This window comes from Anarrhichthys ocellatus, unplaced genomic scaffold (assembly GCF_004355925.1).
Source record: "Anarrhichthys ocellatus isolate YVR2014 unplaced genomic scaffold, GSC_Weel_1.0 scaffold1, whole genome shotgun sequence".
In the NCBI taxonomy this organism is placed as follows: Eukaryota; Metazoa; Chordata; class Actinopteri; order Perciformes; family Anarhichadidae; genus Anarrhichthys; species Anarrhichthys ocellatus.
Genome location: NW_022280031.1, coordinates 1,698,584 through 1,723,403, shown reverse-complemented (window position 1 = coordinate 1,723,403; position 24,820 = coordinate 1,698,584). Strand labels below are relative to the sequence as shown.

Here is a 24,820-nt window from a genome sequence, read left to right as displayed (position 1 = left end):
TGTGTGTGTGTGTGTGTGTGTGTGTGTGTGTGTGTGTGTGTGTGTGTTAGACACACCTCTCAGTAAAACATAATTCAGTTTATCAAAACCAGAGATTGCAAAGTGCTTTGAAAGGTAAAAAATGGAAAACACACATACAAAGACATAAATAAATACAATGTGAGAAAAGTGTATCTATTGATAAAAGAAAACATGTTACATACTGTACACACATCACAAACCTGCATACACAAATAAATACACGTGCAAATGAAATAAGGTGATTAAGAAGCCTTTTGTTACAGTTACAGAAGTGATGTAGAAGAGGATCAACAGGACCACAAACTGCAGCCTCCAGAATGACAGTAAGGTTGGATCAAGACCTCTCTAAACAATTTCAACCAAAACTGAACATTAAACCATGAATGAAAGTCAGATTGATTGACTCCCTGTTGTATCAGACGGCATAAGTTACAGCTAGGTGTGCCTAATCAACTGGCTACTGAGTGTAAACTAATCCCTCTTTCTGACATCCATCAGTCAGTCTTGGAGGATTATCATGTTTTTTTTTACCCTGAAACTTTTTTTTGCCAAAGTCACATCCTGCACAACTCACTTTTCACAACACGAGGGATGTGTTTTATTGGAGCGTACAGAAGCATTTGGGGCTGAAATTGTCCTGTTTTCTAAACTAATAACTTTGATGAAAGATTAAATTTCAGTCTCCACCGTGGCCTTGATATGCAGATGACATCAGGGCCTTATTTCTCAAGTCTCACAGAGTTGCATTGTTTAGAATAATACTTATTATTCACTGTAGTGTGAAAGACAAAACATTAGTACTGAAGGTCTTGATACATTAAGACACCACCAGGTACATGAAGTCCAGCTTTACATTCAACAATATCACAAAACACACGGACTGGCATTCCTGGAACGTGTTACTGATGTAATATTCAATATATTGTTATTTAATTTACTTCTAATCCTTCAAGATCTACACTAGTAATAATGTGAGAGAAGAGCTTACATTTGCTCTTTATTTTTATGTCAACACCTCGCCTGAGTTCTCCTCACAGGCTGCAGCAATAAGAAGAAACCACATCTTCTATTTTGGCATCAAGTGTTTTCAGTATTTGTTGGTTTTCCATGTGTAAGGTTTTCCTGAACTATTGTACAAATACTTAAATTAGATGTTTAAAATTGACATTTAGCACTGAGTAAAACCGACTCCTGAGACACAACAGTGCATAAATATCAGGGCACAAGTTTTTAGATACAGTTTAATCTACAATTAGTTCACTCGTATTGCTCATCTGGCTGGTGTGATTAATATATAGGAAACAAAAGTCTTAATAAATCCAGGCCTGTACTTGCACTTATTGTTGTATTTTGCAAAAGGAGTAACATTATGGGATGTATTGTTCAAAAGCCATAACTGTACTATGGCATTAAGATTGACTGATGATGTTAGGTGATATAAAGCCGCTTCCCTCCATCCCAAAAGTGTTGGATGGAGTTGAGGTCAGATCTCTGTGAAGGCAAGGCAAGTTCTTCCACACAAAACTATATGAACCTCATTCTGTGCACAGGGGGCATTGCCATGTCGAAATATGAATAGGTATTCCCCAAACTTCTGCCACATAGTTGGAATCCCACTTTTGTCTAATATATCATTGTGTGCGGTAGCCTTGAGATTTCCCTTAATGGGAATTAAAGGGGCTTTGTCCAGGCTCAGAAAGTAGAGCGGGTGTCCACTAATCGGAAGGTAGGTGGTTCAATCGCTGGCCCTTGCAGTTATATGGGAAAGTGTCCTTGGGCAAGACACCAAAAAGCTCCCAATGGCTTCCCATGGGCGTGCATGTGCGCGTTATCGCTCTTGGTGAGCCTTGTGCAGCCTCTGCCACCAGTGTATGAATGGTGTGTGTTGTAAAGCACTAGCACTATATGAACACTGTCCATTATAGTGTACATTGGCAACCACCTAATCAGTGATGTCAAAGCAGGTGTTTTCCATGCCAGTTAAATGCAAAGACTTAACAATTGTTGGGGTGTGGCCACAACTGCGCCCTGCCTGCAAGGTTTGATCCGTGGAGAGGATTTCAGCAGCAGATTTTTAATTTGGGATTTGAGGTGTTTTTTCACAATATTGTCAATGTTCCTGTTAGAATTCCACCAAATTTCTATACTACATATTCAAAACCTTTTCTATAAGACAGCAACATTGACAGTGAGTCTAAGGTTTTAGCCACAAGTTACTGCATTTATTATAGTCAGTGTGGCGATATAATCCACTTTTCTGGTATTTTATTGATAGCTTTGTTAGGTATGGAAGCAAATAATGGCTGGATAAATTTGAACTTTGTAGACAAGTGCATACCTACCTTTGAAATGTACCCACTACTGAATACTTGATTTTAAAATACAAACACCACCGCATTGATATCACTTAATTGTATTATTTTGAAAACTATCTGAATTTAAAGTTCACGATAAGGTGTAATTCCCCCCCGCTCCACAGGAGGGAGTCGGAGTTTAAAAACATAGAAGACACGTGGGCCCAACCGGACGACAACATTCGCTTCCTCCCGTGAAGCCCCGCCTCCACGTTTCCATGCATTGGCGCGCTTCGCCTCTGTCGCTGTAGCTCTGCTCCTCCCCGGATGGCGGATGTGGTGGTGGACTGAATCTGTAGCGGGCTGCGGGTGAAAACACGGCAGGGATGAGTGCGGCGGGTAGTGCTCGGTCCGGTTCGGCCGCCGGCCCGGTACAGCAGGGACTGAAGGAGGCTCTCATCGAGACGCTCACGGCCATCCTGTCTCCGGTTCAAGAAGTGCGCGCCGCCGCAGAGGAGCAGATTAAAGTGCTGGAAGTGACAGAGGGTGAGTGGTAGCCACTTTCTAACCGCTAGTTTGAGACTTAACGGCCGCTAGCTATCGGTGCTCTCACTCATTAACGGCGTGGGCCTCTTCAGAGACGAGCAGCACGCGGACAGCTGTCTGCTGCGTTCATCAGTGCTAACTTTGGCTCGTTTGAGAAGTAGCTAACAGTTCAAACGTTAGCCGTTAGACTAACTAACTGCCCCCGCTCCTGAAAGGCCATGTTTTCAGAAGTTAGTGATGACCGAGCTCACTTGAGCTTGTTACCTGACAATTCACAGCTAGCCGTGTCACAACTGTAGTCGTTAACTTTCGCTCGTGACGTAAAGCAAGTTACATTAAGCACATGGGAGGGAGGGAGGGGGGGGGGGTCATTGAGGGGTCGGCCTCAGCAGCACAGCAACAGGGTGGACGATGGTGTATTTGACGTTAAGTTAGCGTTAGGTTACGTAATCTCCACGAGCTAAGTCACAGCTCTGAAGCTCTGGCGACACTAACATTTCCTGGTCTCGAGCGCGTTGGAATTCCATTACGTAATTTGGGAATAACCGCACGAGATGAACACCATAATTCACCTGAACCAACTGTTTATTAAACATCATATTAGATGCCAACCGACTTCCAAACGTCCTAGAAGTAATGTTAATATTACTCCCTAAACTGAATCTTATTCATTTATTCCACGGTCACTATGGCAACCACAGAATGCCCTATGACACGTTTTCCCGCGAAGACGTCTCCCTCAGCCTCGCGCATCATCAGCACCATCGCGATGCACACGAGAGACAAAAGCTACTGTCCCAGAGTCCAGTCATACAGTTCATACTACTACAAAGTATTTATATGGAAACATTATCTGCACCGTGTGCATTACTGCAGTAACTGCCCCAAAATGAGCTTTCTTGCTCCTCCCAGTCGCAGTTGTGTTGATATGAGTTTAAATACATGTTTCCACCAGTATACATCCATTTTTAGAAATGTTTACGCATCAAGACTACAACATAAAATGATACAAGCATATTGGCACCTTGTGTCTCATGTTTATAGTTATTTAATAACAGTGAAAGTGTTATGAAAGTAACTAAAAGCCCTGAAAACATCTGGAGGCTTGAATTGTGTGGTTTATTAGTGGATGCTTTGGTTTAAAAAAATCAAACCAGTTAAGTGCTCTTCTCTTCTGGCAGTTGAACAAACTGTTTACTTATTGCAATTGTATTTAGCAGTGACACAAGTGGCCTGCTTCATGTTGCAGTTGCCATTAAAATGCTCATTAAAGGTCTCAAATTAAAGTTTAGGAATTTACAAAGACTGTGGCCATGAACTTGAGAGCCTTATCTAAACAATTGGTGATAGTTGGTGTATTGTGGAAATAATACCAATGTATTTTATGTTGATATAACTATAATTGGGACATATACAGTACCTGGTGTCTGTAGCTTTTACTCCACTAGACTTCCCATTGTCTGTCCCGCTGAAAGGCTAAAATTGGACAATGTCTATCTGCTGCATCGCAGCGAGGCCGACCCTCTCCGCTGGCCCCTCTCTAAGGCAGACGCTCTGGACGTTTGTCAGCACTAACATTGTCTTCTGGCGCCTGATGTCACTCTTAGTAAAAGCCAGTGAGAGAGAGCTGGATCAGAGCTGAGGTCTGACATTGATCCTGAACTGTATTTATCACACACACACGCACATTCTGCATGCCTGTCAGTGTACTCGGTTATCTTTAAACCTCATCGGTTGTTGGACTGTTGTTAGCCGTGGAACCAAACTGTATCAGTGTTGTCGTGTGTTGTACACAGGCTCACAACAACACACCTACGTATTTGTCATATTTAGGTCCAGCAAAGAGAATGTTACATGTTTGTTATGACTATGCTTTGGCTTTTTTTGCGGTGTATTTCTTTAACATGGCATCACGGGGTGGCTTTGTTGTCATCATGTTGCAGCAGCCGCTTCATGTTCCAAAAGCGCTCTCCAGTATGAATTCTGGATAAAAGGGGAAAAAAGACACATCATTTTCATGCTTTAGCAGGAAAAGTCTCTTTGATGAAAACAAATGATCTAAACGACTTCAACAATGACATCATAACACACAAAGGAACACGTATGAAACACAACATATTCAAGTCTTTAAGTCGAGGCATCTTGTTTGGTTTGTTTGAAAGACAAATTTCTCCTGTTTATCAGCGTCGTCGTGCTCTTATCGTACAATGCATCTTCTCAGCTCTCTCATTTTTACCTTCATGAATTAATTCATTTTTTTTGTCTTTGCTGATATGTTCATATTGTAGAGTTTGGCGTCCATCTGGCAGAACTCACAGTTGATCCTCAGGGAGCGCTTGCAATCCGCCAGGTGAGTGTAAAACAGTAAACATTTGCAAAAGGATGTCCCGCCCACACGTGCACGTCAAACATCTGACTGTACCTGACCGTGATCTGTTTCACTTATGTGCAATTTAACAGATGTCACGCTCATTCCTCGTGGCCGTCTTGTTGTCTGTGTTTGCAGTTAGCATCAGTTATCCTGAAGCAGTATGTGGAAACTCACTGGTGTTCCCAGTCAGAGAAATTCAGGCCTCCTGAAACTACAGATCAGGTAAACCATTCTTCATCTGAAATACATTTCTTTGTCTGCATTTTATCTTTTGGAAAAACATTTTAATTTGATCTCAGAGGGCTTATTTTTTTGAGCCAAATGCTGTCAAACTCCTGTTGTCCCTCTTCCAGGCTAAAGCCGCCATCAGGGAGCTGCTGCCGAGCGGTTTGCGGGAGGCGATCAGCAAAGTCCGCTCCAGCGTGGCGTACGCCGTGTCGGCCATCGCCCACTGGGACTGGCCCGAGGCCTGGCCACAGCTGTTCACCCTGCTGATGGAGATGCTGGTCAGCGGAGACGTCAATGCTGTGCACGGGGCCATGAGGGTCCTCACAGGTATATATAATAAGACGCGCAGAAACACACCAAATTTACACAATTGTAACAACACAATTTTGTCCAATCCAATTAAAACTTGTTCAGCCAAAAAACAGTTTTGGTGCATTTATATCTCTGTCTGCTGTAATTTCAATCAGTTTCACACATGAGTTTTAAATGGAAAAGTCAAAAAGATGAATGTTATTGTATCAGTAGTTCAGTTTAGTTCAGGCGAGAGCACGAGGGATCAGTGCATTCTCATTAGTTATTACTCTGAGTTTTACAAATATTTAGTTAATTCTTACTTCAAAAGAAAGAAATGATTGAGGTAGAAATCCTCCTTTTGACAAATACTAACTTTAAATACAACATGCATGCTTTAAGTGTCTGCTTGTTTATTTAACAACGTGTTGTGTGTTAAATCCAGAGTTCACTCGGGAGGTGACGGATACACAGATGCCGCTGGTGGCTCCAGTCATCTTACCTGAAATGTACAAGATCTTCACCATGGCTGAGGTAATGCTTCATCTATGCTGGTCGACGGAGGGTTGCAATGTATTTTGGCACAACACAGTGTTTCACCGTTTCAAAAACGCTTGAATTATTCTTCAGCTATTTTTAGCATTTTCTTTTTTCTCTGGATGCACACATCTTGTCAACAACTAGTGGGAGCTGTACAGTTCTATGTTGCTGATAATAACCTTAATTGTTCTGCTCCGTGTTTGTGTAATATGAAGTTTTGGCTGCCTTTTTGAATAACTTGTATAACTGTTACAGGTGTACAGTATTCGTACGCGATCCAGAGCTGTGGAGATATTCACCACCTGTGCCAACCTCATCTGTGCTATTGAAGAGCTGGAGAAGGTCAGACATGTCGTATGAATGAGTGCATAATACATTTAGTTTGAATTATTTATTGACTATTGACTAAACCACCTTTGACGGGGAAACGTTTCATCTCATGGAGTTGCAGTTGATCATTTACTTTAAAGGTAGAGATGCACCGATTTCCCGCTTGATCATCAATAACCGGAGACCAGCCCATCGGTCTCAGATAAAGACGGTTTGTGCCGCTCAATTTAACACGCACGACGTCATATGATGGTGATGTCGTGCGCAGACAGAAACCGACGATAACCGACTATTTTTGCAGCCATACACACAATGTTGCCAACGTGGCAACTTTCTCTTTTCGGATCCTTTTTAGCGACTTTATTTCTAAAAAGTGATGAGCTACAAATGTTCGACTAATTCAGACCATCATAGGAAAAGAGAGAAATGTATTAAAATATCTTATATTGGAATTCATCCCCATGCATGACTCTCAAGAGTTGCAGTGACACAGTCGGTAGGTGTAGTTCAGACAGGAGGACGAGTGGGAGTTAATGTCATTGAAAACACACGCCTTTCATTCTTTATGAATAGATATTGATTCATCAATAGTTGTGTATTAGTAAATGTGTAAATAATTACATAATTTTAGATAGATAATGAATAGAAAAAAATACACATTTTAGAATAATATTGTCTTTGAGTCTTATGAACACAAATTTAATTTTCCATTAAAGAAAAGTTACAAATATGTGTATGTATGCTGTCAGTTGTAGTTCTTAGAAAGAGAATAGTTCTTAGAGATCAGTGTTTGGGGGAATTGTCCTCATGTTGTGCCACATTTATATGGCACATACATTTTTTTACAAAAAGGAAGTGACGTACGTGACTAACTTGTCAATACCCTACCTCTTCTCTGTCTGTCTGTCTGTCTGTCTGTCTGTGTGTGTGTGCGTGCGCGTGCGCGTGCGTGTTTGTAGGGTGCAGCCAAAGCGTTGATCTTCCCCGTGGTGCAGCAGTTCACAGAAGCGTTTGTGCAGGCTCTGCATATGCCTGATGGACCCTCGTCTGATAGCGGCCTCAAGATGGAAGTCCTGAAGGTGAGAGACATCACAGACCAAAGAGTCATGGAGTAGTTGCTCGCCGTCACTTTCAAATGTCTCAAATCTTTTTTCTTTTTTTTTTAAATAATAAATTATTTTTTCAGTTAAAGTCACAAACCATGAAGTGTTTTTTGTTTTTTTTTGGGAACTTTTGTGGAAGTGATTTGTTATTTTGAAACTGAGGATTTAAATCCATATTTCTTTTTCATCCTCTCTCCCAGGCGGTAACGGCGTTGGTGAGGAACTTCCCCAAACCCATGGTGTCCTCCATGCAGCAGATATTACCCATCGTATGGAACACACTGACTGAAAGTGCAGCTTTATATCCTTTACAATGCCAAACTGTGGAGTAGCTAATTATTTCTTGCTGGGATCACTATACTGCCGTCTGTGTTGTGAAAGCATTGTTACGGGGAAAATAGAACTAAACATGATGTATAACGAGCGGTTTTACTTCGTTTGGGGCACTTGTGAGTGTGTATCCTCTCTGAACCACTAATCCACCTCACTACAGCAGTAGGTTGCAATAATGTTTCTGTAGTGGAGTCTTCCTTAATGTGTTCACTTATGTGAGAACAGAAGTCAACTACACAGAAGAAGTGGATGACCCGGTAGACTCGGATGGTGAGCAGCATAACATTGGTTTGGAAATTTGCAGCATTCGAAGCACCTTTTCAAGCCTCTCATTGGCTCCTTTTTGCAGGTGAGGTTTTGGGTTTCGAGAATCTGGTGTTCAGCATCTTTGAGTTTGTCCACACGCTGCTGGAGAACAACAAGTTAAAGAGCACGGTGAAGAAAGCGCTGCCCGAACTCATCTACTACGTCATCCTGTACATGCAGATCACTGAGGACCAGGTGAGGAGTATTGAGGTTTAAAGTGCTGTCGAGTGGGACGGTGCATAGATGGAAGTATGTGTTAACCTTCTTGGTTCTTCAGATCAAAGTGTGGACAGCGAACCCCCAGCAGTTTGTAGAGGATGAGGACGATGACACCTTCTCCTACTCTGTCAGGATCTCTGCTCAGGACCTGCTGCTGGTGAGATAAAAACCATCAACTCTTAATCCACAACAAATCTTTAAAGCCCGAATAAAAACAGTTACTTCTTGTGTAACTTGTGAAAATTTAATTAAAGGTGCCGTGTAGGATTTGATTCCATACTTATGAAAACATACATTATGTTCCATTTCTGCCAATAGATGGCCTTAATTGCTACACACTGTCACTTTAAAATCACCTTTAACATAAAAAGTATCCGAGGGTGCTTTTCACAGCCTCCGCAAACACTCGAGGCCTCCGGTGAACCACGTCGCCTTAGTCCTTGAAAACGACGTACGAACAGTTCTTCTTCTCTGCAGTGTTCAAACCGTAGAAACGCTGAGCAGCGCTCTCGCATGAAGAACAGGGGTCATTAATGTCCAGCATTTCTAAGTTCGCAGTTGTTTCATTGCCGCTCTTTGCACATCGGCTCACTCCACGTCCCTCTGGTCTCACTCTGAGTGTGCATAGTGATGGTGACCTGTGACCTCTGACCTCTGCTTGCAGGCTGTTGCTGCAGAGTTTCAGAATGAGAGCGCCGCAGCGCTGGCAGCCGCAGCGACCAGACACCTCCAGGAGGCCGAGCAGGCCAAAAACAGTGGCAATGAGCACTGGTGAGGAGAAACTCTGCCTCAGTGTCTGCTCTTAAAACCGTGTTGAACTTTGTGCCCCCTTCCTGCTGTAACGTCACCTGTGCTTTTAAATTAAGTCAGAAAATGAATGTGTTTTTTAAAACTAGGTGGAAGATCCACGAGGCCTGCATGTTGGCCCTTGGCTCCGTCAAAACCATCATCACAGAGAACGTGAAGAACGGTCGCATCCAGTTTGACATGCATGGTTTCCTGGCCAGCGTTATCCTCGCTGATCTCAACCTGCCAGGTGAGTCCCAAACCGACCCTTCGACGTGATCAACAACACGGCACACAGAACCTACATCGATCTACCACAACGACTAACTTTCTGAAGTGTATGCGATCGACATTACAGCATATTAAATCCTCTTCTACTCGTCTTCTCTTGTGTTGTTCTTCACCGCCGTATCTTGTTCGTCTTTTCTCTTGACCAGCGGCGTCACCGTTCCTGCTCGGCCGGGCTCTGTGGGCGGCCAGTCGCTTCACAGCCGCCATGTCTCCTGAACTCATCCAGCAGTTCCTCCAGGCCACCGTCAGCGGCCTCCACGACAACCAGCCGCCGTCTGTCCGCATATCCGCGGTCAGAGCCATCTGGGGGTGAGCAAGTGTGTGTCTTTAACCGTGCAGACACACAAACAGAGTATGAATGTGATTTTTATTATTTAACACGGCGAGCATGAACAATTTTATCTGAAAGCCAGAAGCCACCGAACAAGCAGTTAGTCTGAGACGCATCAAGACGCCTGAATCTTCCCATTGTTGGTGCTCAAAGTACTAAAAACCTCTATTAGTTTAAAAGCTTTCTGGCAGAGTTGGCTGACAATACAGCTGAACACATTCTGTCACGAACCAACAATTTAGTATCTTGAAAAACATCTTGAAATTGTCCAGACTAGACACAATTATTTCCTCTGGTATAGGCAGAGTTAAGGCAATAGTGTTATATTTTTCTTGCTGAAAATTAAATGAAGAAATTAAAATGTAGAGGGAGATCCTATTCATGTGTGTATGTTAAATATGGCACGTTTAAAGAGTTTGAAAGGGTCACGTAAACACGTTGGGTGGATACTGCCTGTTCATGACGACTACTGTCCTCCTCCAGGTATTGTGATCAGCTGAAGCTGTTAGACAGCACCCACGTCCTCCAGCCCTTCCTCCCCAGCATCCTCGAGGGACTGGTCCAACTGGCCGCCCAGTTCAGCTCCGAGGTGCTCACCCTCGTCATGGAGACGCTGTGCATCGTCTGCACCGTCGACCCGGCCTTCACCATCAGCGCCGAGAACAAAATCTGCCCCCTCACCATTGCTATTTTCCTTAAATATAACAATGGTACTGCTATAGCTCCTCTAACCATGTTCTCTATGAGACTTCAACTACTTTCACACCGTACTCTGTTCTTCAACTTCCTTTTATTTCATTCCACTTAATTCCTCATTTTAAAGGTTAAATGTAGTATTTAAAACGTCTTGACATGGATCATCAGGATTCAGTTTCTCTCTGCAGGGTGTGGCACCTTTTCAGGACTTTCCAGAGAAGATGTAGACATCTTAAGTTTAGAGACACACAGATTTGATTTGTTTCTTACCTTCTCTCAGGCCCTGTCTCCTCTCTCTCCTCCCCAGACCCTGTTGTGGCGTCGCTGGCTCAGGACATCTTTAAGGAGCTGGCACAGATCGAAGGCTGCCAGGGCCCCATGCAGATGCGTCTCATCCCCACGCTGGTCAGCATCATGCAGGCTCCCCCCGACAAGATCCCCGCTGGACTCTGTGCTGTAAGTGGCTAGTGGCTCAGTCACATTGTTCATCTGAAACTTCCCTTTGTCTAGATAATGTTACAGGGTCAAGCTTTGCAATGTAACATTAAAGTGGTTTCCTGAGATTAATAACACATTTTCTCCACCTCTGTCTGCACAACAGACTTCTATCGACATCCTGACCACAGTCGTGCGAAACACCAAACCCCCTCTCTCGGAGATGCTGGTGTGCCAGGCATTCCCCGTGGTGGCACAGTGCAGCTTACGCACCGACGACAACACGATAATGCAGGTAAACCCAACGGAGTTTTTTGCGTTTCATCCAGACACGAGCGCTCTGAACGCAGCAGGAGAAGAATGATGTTTTCCAGCAAATGGCATGAGCTACTTTCACTAAAAATACCACTTTTTTAAAAAATATTCTCATCACACATTCCTGTTTTGGATAGAAAATCCTCTCCTCCTTTTACTTCTGCTCTTTCACCACTTTCCTCCGCTCTCCAGAACGGAGGCGAGTGTCTGCGGGCGTACGTCTCCGTCGCCCTCGAGCAGGTTGCCCAGTGGAGGGACGAGCAAGGGAACAGCGGCCTCTGGTACGTCATGCAGGTGGTCAACCAGCTGCTGGACCCCCGGACCTCCGAGTTCACGGCTGCCTTCGTGGGCAGGTTGGTGTCCACGCTGATCTCTCGGGCGGGGACCCAGCTCGGGGAGCAGCTGGACCAGATCCTCCGAGCGATTCTGAGCAAGATGCAGCAAGCTGAGACTCTGAGTGTGATGCAGGTAGGCGGGGGGGGAGCTGGTGTGTGGTGCTGGTGTGTGGCCGTTACTTCACAAACTGAACCATCAAACCTGTTCCATGTGAGTGTGTGAGATAACCTGGTCTTTAATCTCTCTTCAGTCTCTGATCATGGTGTTTGCCCACCTGGTTCACTCCCAGCTGGAGCCTCTGTTGGAGTTCTTGTGCAGTCTGCCCGGCCCGACGGGGAAACCTGCCCTGGAGTTCGTCATGACGGAGTGGATGAGCCGGCAGCACCTTTTCTACGGACAGTATGAGGGTAAAGTCAGGTCAGACATTTTCATTCATCATTGATACCTAAAACATTTTAAAATGTGAACCCATAAAATAAATTGAACCTACAGCCAAAGTTTATATATCGGCTGATTCACTGTTTGCTCTGTCAGTCACATCATGCTCGTGCTAGTGGTCTACAAGTGCTAAGAACCACCAATGATGGTTACAGCTGTTGCTGTTTTAGCACGTTTTCCTTTATATTTAATTTTATATTAATCATGAATTAGTTTAAGTAGTTTATTTTTTACCACAGACACTAAACCAACATCTATTAAAGAGAAAATCTGCAATTGCATTTCAAAATTGCAGCTGTGATGATTCTCCCTGCCTGTAGATGTGACATCAACATGTCCAGTTGGCACTTTTGTGATTTGTTTTGTTTATTTTAATCTTCAACAGGCATTAATTGTACTGGAAGCAGAAACTGTCAGTTCTTTTTTCCAACCTTGCCACATATCTAAAACTCTTGTCGCCTTGTTTCTTTATTTTTTCTTCCTTCAGCACGGTGGCTCTCTGTAAGCTGCTGCAGCACGGCCTCAACACTGACGACAAGCGTCTCCAGGACATCGTGGTGAAGGGAGAAGAGATCTACAGCCCTGAAGACGGCATCCGCACACGCTCCAAATCTGCCAAGAGTAAGGCGGCAAATGGACCCAGAGATGGTTGAATCCGTCCATCTCATTACTATGTCCACGCAGCGACTTCAGGAGCTGTACCACCGGACAGCTCTGTTACTCTTGTGCTCTTCACTGTTCATTTCTCCTCCACAGACCCAGAGAGGTGGACCAACATTCCTTTGCTTGTGAAGCTCTTTAAGTTGATCATCAATGAGCTGTCGACGGTAGTGGAGGCGAACGCCAGCAGGGCGAACGCCGCCGACTGGAGTCAAGGTGAATACGAATGATACAAATGCTTTTAGTTCAAACGACATCAACTGGACATCGGACATTTTTAGCAACCAGCTGTTGTTTTTCTCAGATTCCAGCGGTATGTGGGAGGAAGATGAAGAGGGGGGTGATGACGATGAGGAGGAGGAGGATGAAGGCCTCTCAGGGCAGCTGCTTTCTGATCTCATCTCTTCAAAGAAATACGGTACCAGTATCTCCCCAGTGCCTCAGCGATTCCTGTATTATGTCTTCATGTCCACTTCGTGCTCATGCTGTTGTCGTAGAACATTGTTTCGGGTCACTAAGTTTCCTGGTGTGTTCCCGTCTTACAGATGATGATTATTACGAGGATGACGATGATGACGATGATCAAGATGCCGTGAAAGACCCCATATATCAGATTGATCTGCAGGTACACTAACTCTAATCTGTTAGTTGCAAACGTCTCATTTTCAAAATGTAGCAGCGGGTTAATGAGTCCTTCAGCTGGAGGATCTCCATTGCTCTTAGGGGTGGCTGTTATGATGAAAACCATCTAACACGTAATATTTAATTTCATATTGTGATATCAAAATATATTGTGATTTAGTCCATTTTCTGGAAAATTCATTCAGAAACTGTCTATTGATGGAAATATGGAACTATATGTAAAATCAGTCCTGCTCACTGTGTTCTTACAGCGGCCTCTTACAACAGAGATATTAAAGTGATAGTCACCACAGTATAAACTGTCTGGCAAAATCTGTGATGGTAGATAAATCTATACATTGTCTCTTGGTTTGTGCAAGGATAATAGTCACTACAGGACACAGCTAGTCAGGAGCTGTTTACTTGTACATGCATTGGTTTTGATGTTTATAGATCAGGGGTGTCAAACTCGAGGCCCGTAGGCCAAATCCGGCCCGCCACGTCATTTTATGTGGCCCGCGAATCCGGCAGCAAAACAAAAAAAAAATTTTAATTTAAAAGTTAGACTTGATAATAATGCTCACATTCATACGGGCAATTTCGAGTCTCCAAATAACCTAAGCTGTATGTCTTTGGACTGTGGGAGGAACCCGAAGGGAACCCAGTGTAAACTCCACACAGAAGGACCGCCCGGGATTGCTGTGAGGTGCTAGCCACTACACCACCGTGCAGCCCGCCTAAGGAATAATACAATTGTTAAAATGTCCAAGTATTGATTTTATGTGTAAGAGTTTTCTGTCTGTGTCAAATCCGATCAGATGCTCCAATTATATCGTTGCGGGATTGATGCAGCCGTTTGTTTCCAGGACTCCAGAACCTCTGATGTCCTTATAGTTGACCTGCACTGTATCCCATGTCTTGTCCCAGGCTTACCTGACGGACTTCCTGACGCAGTTCGCCCAGCAGCCATGTTACAGCATGTTCTCAGGCCACCTCACCACCGTGGAGAGACACACCCTGGAGTCTATAGGCCTCTAGCCCCGCCGTCTGCCGCTCCAACACATCTTCTTCCATCTAAACTCTCTCCTGTTGGCTATCAATTATGCGCTCATGATGAATTTACAACCGAGCAAAAGAAAGGGGAGAAATGGGATGATGGCCCTGGTAGAGGAAGGAAAACCGGGTTGAAAGAGATGGACGTGCACTTACCCATAACTCCCCCTGTTTCCACGCTCTCGTGATGGGACAAAGGACTTTGCCGATGTTAAAGTGAGGAGGGTGAAGAGGTGAGAGACTGCCTCGGTCAGTCAGAGGACTCACCGTTTTAGAGTAATTGCAGACCGGACGAGAGGATTGAATAGAAAGGCCGAGGCTCCACAGTGGGACAGGTGAATTATGAACGGACTATTTGGCCATGTTCTATTTGTAACTTAGCCTGTTATTTTTGTGTTTCTGTATAAAGCAAGTTAAATAATACAACGTGGAAAACACTTCCGAGAGACTTTACACTGATTGAAGGAAAGACAGACAGACAGACAGACAGACATCCTGATCTTTGGGGGAAGGAGTGAAACGCTGGCGGCCTTATATTCCAGAAACAACAGTGACCGTTTCTGACAGGAAATTAAAAGCTCTTCGGCCGGCTGTCGTGTCTCGAGGTTCGGTGGGTATGTGAGAAATTCAGTGTTGCCATGGTGACTCCCAGCATTGTTATTTCCTTGTACACCCGTTGAAATTTGCGATGGAAAACATTTCTAAATAAAAGTCCCCGAAAAGGACAACCTTTCCAGATTGATTCCCAGATTCCTCTCTTGTCTCCCCGAGCTGTGAATAATATTACAATATGCAGGTTCTTTTAAACGGAACACATGAAATAACTAAAGAAGAAACTACAACAAACACATACCTGCACTATACACTGAATCACAGTAATATACCCTAAATAAATACATATCCGTAACAGTTTGTACTCTTCAGGTTGAAGTTGGAGTACCTATGCTAAAATAACGTGAGGTCATTAAACGTCATGATACTATTGAGAATAGGCCTTTTACAGAGAACGCACTTTAGGAAAATCAAAGGTGTAAACTATCAATTATTTAGCTGCCTCCATTTCAGGGTTCTTTATTGTGCGTGCTGGCTCCGTCATGACTTAATGGGACACTTGAATACAACAGAGTTCATGTTAACACGCCTGTGTTCTCAAGGTGCATTCAATGCTGCTCGTAAACATGAGTGACTTACGAACTGACAGGCCAGTTAAACTAGTAACCACCTCAGTCGAAATTACAACAAAACAACCATTTCAACATCACACCGAAACCTATTTCTTAATTATATTTGACATAGTTTGGAGTCCCTGAAGTCCTTATAGGTAAATGTCTTTGAATGTCCTTTAAGTGGGTGTACACTGTGTTGGTATATACAAGTATTAAAACAAAGCAAGGAAAATACTAGGATAGAAACCAGATACCATTTACCGTTGGAGTTTGGGGGATACAATAGCAACTCTTTGAGTGCAGAGGTGTGCGTATATGTTTGTATACAGAAAGTTATTGTGGCTGGTGCTGTGTGGGTAAGTTACAGTCCACACTTTGTGGAGGCAGAGGGGAGAGAGTTCTGAATCCTGTATCGAGCTGTTACCCTGGCTGCTGGAGCAGGCTCAGAGGCTCCTGTGGTGTTTTCTCACTGATGGTAGAGACTGAAGAGGCTGTTATAATGTTAAATCTGTAAAGACCTCTGAATTTAAAAGGACGTGTCTGACTCCTATCCTAAAGATCTTACTTTGCCGTGCAGACTGTATATTTAAAACTGTCTCTCAATGTTTAAAAATGTTCTAGAAATGTCTGTGTCTTTAAACAATGCAAAAACAATAGACTATTTATAGAACTATAAAGTAGCAAAACAAAAGTGCAAGTAAATATATATACATATCATTTTCAGATACTTTTACTTTACTTGAGTTTTCAACTTTATTCTTAAACTCCATTACATTTCAGAGGGAAATATTGTACTTTTTTACTCTGAAACTAGTTACGTTTTACATAAGAAATGATATGATATATAATGCAGTACTATAGGAGTATACCACTCCATTTCTAAAATTGGCTCCACATTGATGAACTATAACGTTAAAATGTTGAAAATTCATTAGTGCTAAATACAGAAAAATAGAATATTCTAAAATAACATTTTTGATTAATTAATTATTTTTAATTCAAACTTTTACTTGTGATGGATTATTTTTAGCCTATGATTATTTACTCAAGTTAAAGTAGAAATACCAGAGTAGGCATACTTCTTTTACCAAATGTACTGTGGTCTAATGGGATGAGAATGACTATTGTAACGTTGTTTTTTTCCGACGTTTCAGTCGGTACGTGAAGGCAGCACCCTCCTCGTCCCAGCCGGCGTCACAGCCTCGATGTGTCACTTCTTGGGATACATTATCGCTCGTCTCCTTTGCTGTTCCCGAACCACAATAATGTCTGTGAACGACCGTTAGTCCGGCTATCCTCGCTCATTCACAGCTCTTTAACACATCGCTCGCTCTGTGTAAAATAAGGACGAGGATGGTCTTTCCAGCGGGAAACATGTCTCTCATCGCGCTGCCTTTGGCGCTGCTCACCTTCGTCCTCTGCGTGGCTCCGGGTAAGATTATGGAGCTCCATCCAGGCCGCGCGCTTCGCTAGATAACGGTTTTAACGGTGGATCTCTGCTAACGTCTGTGCAGCCTGCATGGCCGCTATTTCTTTCAGCCGTTACAAGGCGGAGTCGGGCAGTGTCGGCAGCCTCACAGCAGTCAACATCAGCTCATGCTGCTGTCCGACTGTTGTTATTATGATGTCGGTGTTTATTTTTAGGCCCGGATAACTGTTTACTAAACCGTTCACTGTGTAGTTTCCCACCATGTTTATCCTAAGCTATTTGTTTAGCTAACCTGTGTGAACTAACGGTAGTCTGACGGGTTTCTGCATGTTAGGTAACGTTAGCTACGTTATTTTGAGAATTAAAGAATAACGTTAATGTCTTTATTTTCCAACACAGTTTGCCTCCACAATGCTATGTTTATATAATTCAAGCCTTCTGTCAATCTATCAAACTTTATTAGTTTTGCGCTATTTATCGAGGTTATTTCAATTCATAGTGATCTATATTCTGTGTCTGGCAAACTGGTAATAAGTATTAAGTTTAAAACTTAATTAATTAATGCAGATTAATGCAATAAAAGATAAATTATATTATTAATATCATACATATCTAAAGTATTGATATTTTAAGGCACCAAGTTTTCCTAGAAAACATCACTGACATTATGTATAACACGATATTACAATAATACCACATCAATAGTTTTAACTGTCCAACAAGGTAGAAAGCAAACCGTAGTTTTAAGACTAGCTGCATACAGTAGTGTAAACAACCAGACAATACTAACACTACAGGATAATACAATGTGTAATATCTTATATCAAGTGGCAGAATAAGTCTTCTCAATAACAGCTCTCAACGGTCATCATCCTAAATTAGTGTGAACCGTTACAGGAGCAGCTTTATAGAGGCTCAACAATGTACTATTGGATCACTTTAACACAAGAGCAGCTCTCTGATGATAAATATGTTGTTTAATTTACAGTGTTGAGTCAAATCATAACATACTTTATAAACATACCAGCTCAATCTAGGACCCACTTTGTATTTGTTCTCATGAAAGACGGTGTGCCGAATGTTTCTCTGTCAGTATGTGAGACCTCAGAACTGAAACATCACAGAGATGTGTTTTTGTATGTCTTTCTGATGGGTTCTCAAATGTGACAATTTTGCTACTTTGCCTCATATTACATCATAGTAAATGTAATATTGGTCAGACAAAACAAAACAAAAAAATAACTTTTTGGACTGTATTTATTTGTTTGCTTTTCCTTACGTTTTTATCTACCAAACGTTGGTTCATTAAAATGAGATATTAACTAATTGATACTGAGAACAATCCTTAAATCCTAGAATTAATAAATGAACTCCTTTTTTATTTCAGACATGCAGGTCCTTTAAATCCTAGGTACCTTACTTGAGCCCTAATCAGTTTTCCTCCTCTGCCACAGTGAGCGGTTACATAATGCATTGTGACTGTAAGTGAACAATCAAGAAGAATCATGAAACAGAAACAGCCTGTCGGTTAAACTGAGAGATTGTAAGCAGGAAAATACATTTTGTTAGAGGAAAACCTAAAGTTTGACCTGCTGCTTCATGCTTTCATTTTGATCATCTTCCCCGTAGAGTCATCCCGCCTCACACTCTGTATTGTGTCTGTTCTGCAGTCGGTGCGAACGAGGACTGTCTGTGGTACGTGGATAAAAACGGCACCTGGCACAACGGCTTCGACTGCCCTCTCATCACGTTCTGCTGCGGGAACTGTCACCGGCGCTACTGCTGCCTGGACGCCTTCAAGATGATCACCGAGAGGGAGCAGAAACGCTGCATGCTCTTCCAGTTCAGGTGGGGGAAACGGCAGCAGGGCTTTGATTTAATAACTTATTTATGAATTAATTTGACACCAAGTTTGTGTTCACGATTCAAGGTTATCGCTGCAGGATCACATTTCCTTCGTTTTCTGAAGGCAGACAGATTCTTTAAAACCCTGCTAGGGGAAATGTGTGGCCAGTCCGCACAATGAGATGCGTCCTTAAACATCTATGAACATAAATCCATCGGTACAAAGTACACTTTATGCACATTATACTTTCATGTAGTTATGTTGTGTGTATAATGTACCTACTGTGTTTATGTGAGGCTCTGTAAGGACTGTGGCAACACATTTCTTTGGAAAAGGACAATAAAGAATGTGTCTCTATACTGACAAATTATACAGTGAAAACAATGCTACAAAGCAAGAGGCATTAAGTTACATCATTGTAATTGATTGTATGCAAATTAAGGCCTATTTATGTGCAATAAGGACGTTTCACTAGCTCTGAAACTAATCTGGAGATAATCTTGTTTCAGCTGCCTTTCTCTTTGTTACATAACTGTAAATTACATATCCCTGGGTTTTGGACTGTTGGTCAGACAGAAACAGAAATTTGAATTATTTATTATTATATTATCTGGAACCTTTTATTTAACCAGGTAAGTCTCAGTGAGGGAGCCCTGGCAAAGACGGCAGCAAAAGGGTGTTTCAAAGGAGAAACTAACAGTGTTTCAGATAAAATGCCCGCAAATATTTGAATCGTAACCCAGTGCTCTGGGAAAGTAGGGAGCCATTTTTCAACTACTTCTGGCGTTGGACAGAGTAAAAGATAAATTAGGAAAATGACAAAGATTAATCGCTAATGAAAATGATGGTTAGTTTCAGCCATACATTCTACTAGAGGCACATGATTAAAGCAACAGCCTCATGCATTCATGTAAAATATAGGAAAAGTGAAATGCGTAACATATTGCTAAACATAGAATATTGTGGAGCTTTTAACTCGTAGACTGTATGAGAAGTGGACGTAGTCACCGTGACGTCACCCGTTGGTTCATGACTGCCATTTTGAAGCCTCGAGTTTGGCATTTGGGTCGTCGCCATCTTGGCTTTTTGCAACCGGAAGTGACACGAGAGGGTGGAGTTAACTACAACCCAGCATTGATGAATTCAGTTTTAGGTGATCAAAAAGGTCACAGTTATCTATGAACTGCAAACACGCAGTGAAAGGGTTAAAGTTCTAAGACGGACAACTCCCAGACCGGACAGCGGCATGCTAGCAACCTGTCAATCACAAGGTAGCCCCGCCCTAAAGCACACCCTGCTTTATCATCTAATTTACTCTAAATAGGATTATGATTTACTAATTGAACATGATGGTGTATTGAAGGTAGTAACTCAAGTATCGTAGTAGTTAAGGATCAAGTAAGGACTTGAATAGATTATTGGTATGGAAAAGAACCCTCCAAAAACTGTACACTGTGGGCATATACTATGTATCGTAAAACATTTAAATATAATGCAGTAGATGCACCATACATTAACAGTAATATTGAGAAACAAATAACCATAGACACAGTAAAGAGACATGGAATTTGCTCAAAAACATAATGCAAAAGTTCTACTTGAAGTAATGGAATGTAGTGATGGGTGAAGTGTGTGGACAGACAGCAGTGTCAATAATTGTATACGTCAACAATAAACATTTGCATCACATCTGGGGTGAATGTCTTTGGTGTACAAGGGGATGTAAGTGAGAAGAAATATTGACATTGTATAAAAATCCATAGAAAACATGGTCCACCATCACCTGTGAAACATCTTCCATTCTTAAACTGGCCTGCTCTCATGTCCCACCGGACGAATGTGACCTGATGAGCTTGCTTTGGTCCTCACGGTGTAATACGTTCTCATTAGTGGTTCTATCACATCAGCTGTCCCTGTGAGGGATCGTGATAATGCCGGACTAAGCAAGCTTGTATCTGAGAGTGAAACATGGTACTTTCCCTCCATAACACTGGAAACCATCCGTCTCTGTCCAGCAGCAAGCAGACAACCTGCAGCTTATTAAGACCGGTGGGAGATCAGATCAGTGGGCGGCAGGGGGGGCTGAGCTGAAACGGAGGGCTTTGTTGCTTCAGTGAGACTATGAGGTGATGGAATCTGACGAGAAAGATGCAACGTGTACGTCATAAACTTTGATGTTTCGGTGTTGGTCTGCGGTAAAAGATTGTGTCTGCATCAAAAGCTCCACATCACAGCCGTCCCGTCTTTAATCCTCGTAGTGTAATTAGTGAGATAGGGGGTGGGGGGGGCGTGAGGCTGGGTGATCAAAGCGAGCAAGGAAACGCTTTGTAACTTAGGCCCTTCCTCTGTCTCTCCTCTCAGCCCCACCACTTTGGCTGGCATCGCCTCCTCCATCCTCCTGTTTGTGGCGATCATTGCGACCATGGTCTGCTGCTTCATGTGCTCCTGCTGTTACCTCTACCAGAGAAGGCAGCAGAGGGGCCGGACACCGTATGATGGTGAGACCTCTTCTCTTTACGTCCGTTCTTGTGCCGACAACCGTGAGCTTCTAGTTTCCTTCACAGCAGTCTGTACTTCTTGGCCCACAGTCCAGCAGATCCCCATGGCCAGTTACCCAGTGGAGCCCATGTATGACGCTTATGGAAAACCACTGGGACCGTCTGAGTACCTGCATGCGGGTTATCCATATGCAGGTTATCCAATGGCGCCCCACTACCCTGGCATGCCTCCCCACTACCCGATGATGCAGCCGGGACATTACCCACCACACCTGATGGATCCCGTATACAGCCAGGGTAAGAGGAGCACTAGCTATTATGTCCATCTTTAACAAAAACTAGACAACCTGCTGATATTCTGTGCTGTTACCTACTTTTGGGAACGTCAAGGGGCTCTATTCATGTAATATGTCCCATTACAAGGAGAACGTTTACAAGCAACGACAGAGAATGTTAGATGTTGGGGGGTTTTTTTAGGTCTTTTAATCGAGTTGGACAGATTTCCTTCAAATCTATTGAGGCTGTTTGGGTGACCCCCTGATCCTTCTTGTAGCACCAACACAATTCATTTATTCATGTTCCCCAGAGGTTGAGCTCTCTCTATTTTGGACAGTGCCCTCTGGCAACAGCAACAGTTGGAAAGGTCAACTTTGATGGGTGATATGTGATATGTGATGCTGCCGAGGGCAGAAACCCTTTTTAATTCTAATGAGTCCATGTTCTCTCCACTACTGCCATCACTAATTTTACATTTGAGGCTCCAGGGATGGCAGCGTTAGTCACCACTTTAGGCAAGTTTATTTATGTAGCACACACGAGGTCATTCAAGGTGCTTTACAAGAAGAAAAGAAAGAAAGATAGAAGTATCAGATAAATAAAAGTAAATGCAAGTTTGAAACCAAATGAATAGTATAAACCCCATCAAATGGATTAATTAACTGCTGACATATCTGTGATGGATACACAGTCACCACTTTAGTCCATATCTCAACAACTATTTGTAATATTTTTAAAAAGATAGATTTAGTCATTCTTTTGTAAACAGGTCTTAATGCAGTCCTGGTGATATATGAAGTTGTGACTTTATTTTATGTTTGTACCCTTTTATTTTTCAGCCCCTCCACCTTACTCTCCACCTCAGTATCCTGGCCATTGATGGGCTCGTCTACATACACGCGCACACACACACACACACACACACACACACACGCACACACACACAGTGGGAAACAACAGCAGCTGAGAGAAAGGACTGTATGAAAAGGTGAAGGCAGCGACACTCTCGCACTCAAACACGCACACACACTCAAATAAACGCTGCAGCTCGACTAGCAGGAGGCACTTTAAGGTTGATTTTTTTTCTATGTCTATTTACACGGTTGTCCTACTTTTCTGGCGTATTTACGTAAGTCAAATTCTGTTCCGCAAACTGACGCCCGATGGCTCCCGGCGGGTTTTGTGCAGAGGCCGTCGCTCCATCCCCAAAGTGAGGAAGTATCTGTCTCGACTCTGTGCTGCCACTTGTGCCCTGACACACTCGCCTCAATGACGGGGTCACTACCTAAGAGGGGTCAGAGGGCATTGACACAAAATGATAATGCATTTATTAAAGGGGGAAATGCTTTACTTCCTCACTTTTGTTAAATTTGAATAAATTGAGAACTGCCCAAGGCTACATTCCAGGTCACACACTCTAGCTAGGATTCCATGATGTCTTTATTTTTGTATTTAATGTTTTTTTTCGTCATGTGGTCGAGACTAAAGTGAAAAACCAACTGCATGTTTAAATAAGGTGACGTCTATGTCTCAAAGGCAGTGCGGTACGGTGATACATTTGCAGATGGCCTAAAGGATTTATGGTACTCCTAATTTTGTGTAAGAAGCTTTTAGTCGTCCGTAAGTTTCAACTTTGTCTTTCCTTTTTTTTGTATCTGGCGGGACTAATTTATTCATGAGAGTTTATTAGCTGCACCGTTCTAATGTGTGGTCTAGACATCAGCATGCTACCCCAGTCCAAGGTATCTGTCCTCATGCTTCTTTTCTGGTTTTACATGAAATCTTTAGATTAATCACATAATGGCAGGTATAGGACGTTTTCCAGTGAAAGTCATGTTCAGTGTTTATTTCTTGGAACATATCAGGTCAGGGGAGTTGCAGGTTGTGCTGTTGGGTTAAAACAAAGTGTCCCGCCTTACAATAATTCACCATGATGGAGAAAAGGAAAAGAGATTAACTATTTAAATACTTGTTTTGTAAATCTGTTCTTCAGCTGAATAGTTTATGATATTGTAACAAGTTATTTTCAAAATAATGTATTGTTATTGTAACATAAGATATGATGTTTTAGCATTTTTGTCATCTTTCCATTTGGTATTTATTATTATTATTATTATTATTATTATTATTATTATTGAGGTTACCTTTTACTGTGAATGGGTTCTCACCTTGTGGACTAGCTACAAAGCCAAAAAACACTACTGTTGAAAAAGTAGATTTATTCTTTAAAGTCATCCTTTGACATTTTGGGAAATATATGTCCTATCTTACTGAGAGTCACACGAGTAGATCGATACCAATCTCAGAGACGTGAGTGTATCAATCTTCTCGTCTGACGTTGCTGGAAAAGAAAGCAGAGCGCTGTGTTTCCCAAAATGTTCAACTGTTTCTTCAAAGTTACACTTACAGATTTGGGCTCCGGTGAGGTCAGGGCCTGTAAGCTGTAATTATTCTGGCCCTGTGCCCTTTGTAAGACGTATGAACTGTAAAACATGACGTCTCAAGCATGTTATGAGCAGTTCGCTGTCTGACTACTAACAGGTGATGATTATCTTTATTCGGGTGTAATGTATCTCTACATTAATAACAAAACACTTGTCTTGCTGATTGATCAGAGAAGCCTGGGCTTTTCCTTGAGACTTACTGCTGTATTTTGTCTCTAAAATAAGAACTATTACAGCGAGTTTACAGCATAAATTGTTTCCTCCGATGGCGACGTCCATTTGTACAGATTTGTTGAGCCTTTGTAAAGCACACAGAGAACACTGGACTTTTCTTTGTGAGATGCTTTCATATGTAGTTTGACGTAACATTTGCTGAATGATGTTTCTGTTTATTTGTTGTTCTAAACCAACTCCATGAGTGTGTTTACTGGAACTGACATCAGTTGGCAAAATACCTGTCTGTTGTCATATGGATGGTATGACATTGTAATATAAAGTGAGTGAAAAAGGGTTTTATTTCTATTAACATAAAATTTAACTTTGGAATGTAAAAAAACTGTCTCCTGTGTCTTTTTGTTTTCAAGAAATCTAATCATAACACATTTATATAAGGTGGA

At 42.5% G+C, this 24,820-nt stretch overlaps 2 protein-coding genes across 2 annotated transcripts; both read left to right on the top strand.

Moving 5' to 3' along the window:
• The first annotated feature begins 2,539 nt into the window (after window positions 1-2,539).
• On the top strand, window positions 2,540-15,280 carry ipo9 (importin 9). Its single transcript, XM_031851987.1, has 24 exons — window positions 2,540-2,861; window positions 5,150-5,211; window positions 5,368-5,454; window positions 5,586-5,787; window positions 6,197-6,285; window positions 6,547-6,633; window positions 7,581-7,700; window positions 7,925-8,025; window positions 8,269-8,327; window positions 8,407-8,558; window positions 8,641-8,739; window positions 9,247-9,353; window positions 9,479-9,618; window positions 9,806-9,968; window positions 10,474-10,700; window positions 10,994-11,142; window positions 11,288-11,416; window positions 11,629-11,904; window positions 12,023-12,189; window positions 12,698-12,831; window positions 12,967-13,086; window positions 13,175-13,288; window positions 13,416-13,495; window positions 14,419-15,280. The coding sequence occupies exons 1-24, from the start codon at window positions 2,702-2,704 to the stop codon at window positions 14,527-14,529; spliced, it is 3,135 nt and encodes a 1,044-aa protein (XP_031707847.1). The 5' UTR covers window positions 2,540-2,701; the 3' UTR covers window positions 14,530-15,280.
• A 1,628-nt stretch (window positions 15,281-16,908) lies between these two features.
• Window positions 16,909-24,751, top strand: shisa4 (shisa family member 4). The gene is made up of 5 exons (XM_031852454.1): window positions 16,909-17,142; window positions 18,810-18,987; window positions 21,347-21,483; window positions 21,574-21,780; window positions 22,599-24,751. Exons 1-5 carry the CDS (start codon window positions 17,064-17,066, stop codon window positions 22,637-22,639), a joined length of 642 nt encoding a protein of 213 aa, XP_031708314.1. The 5' UTR covers window positions 16,909-17,063; the 3' UTR covers window positions 22,640-24,751.
• Window positions 24,752-24,820: the final 69 nt, after the last annotated feature.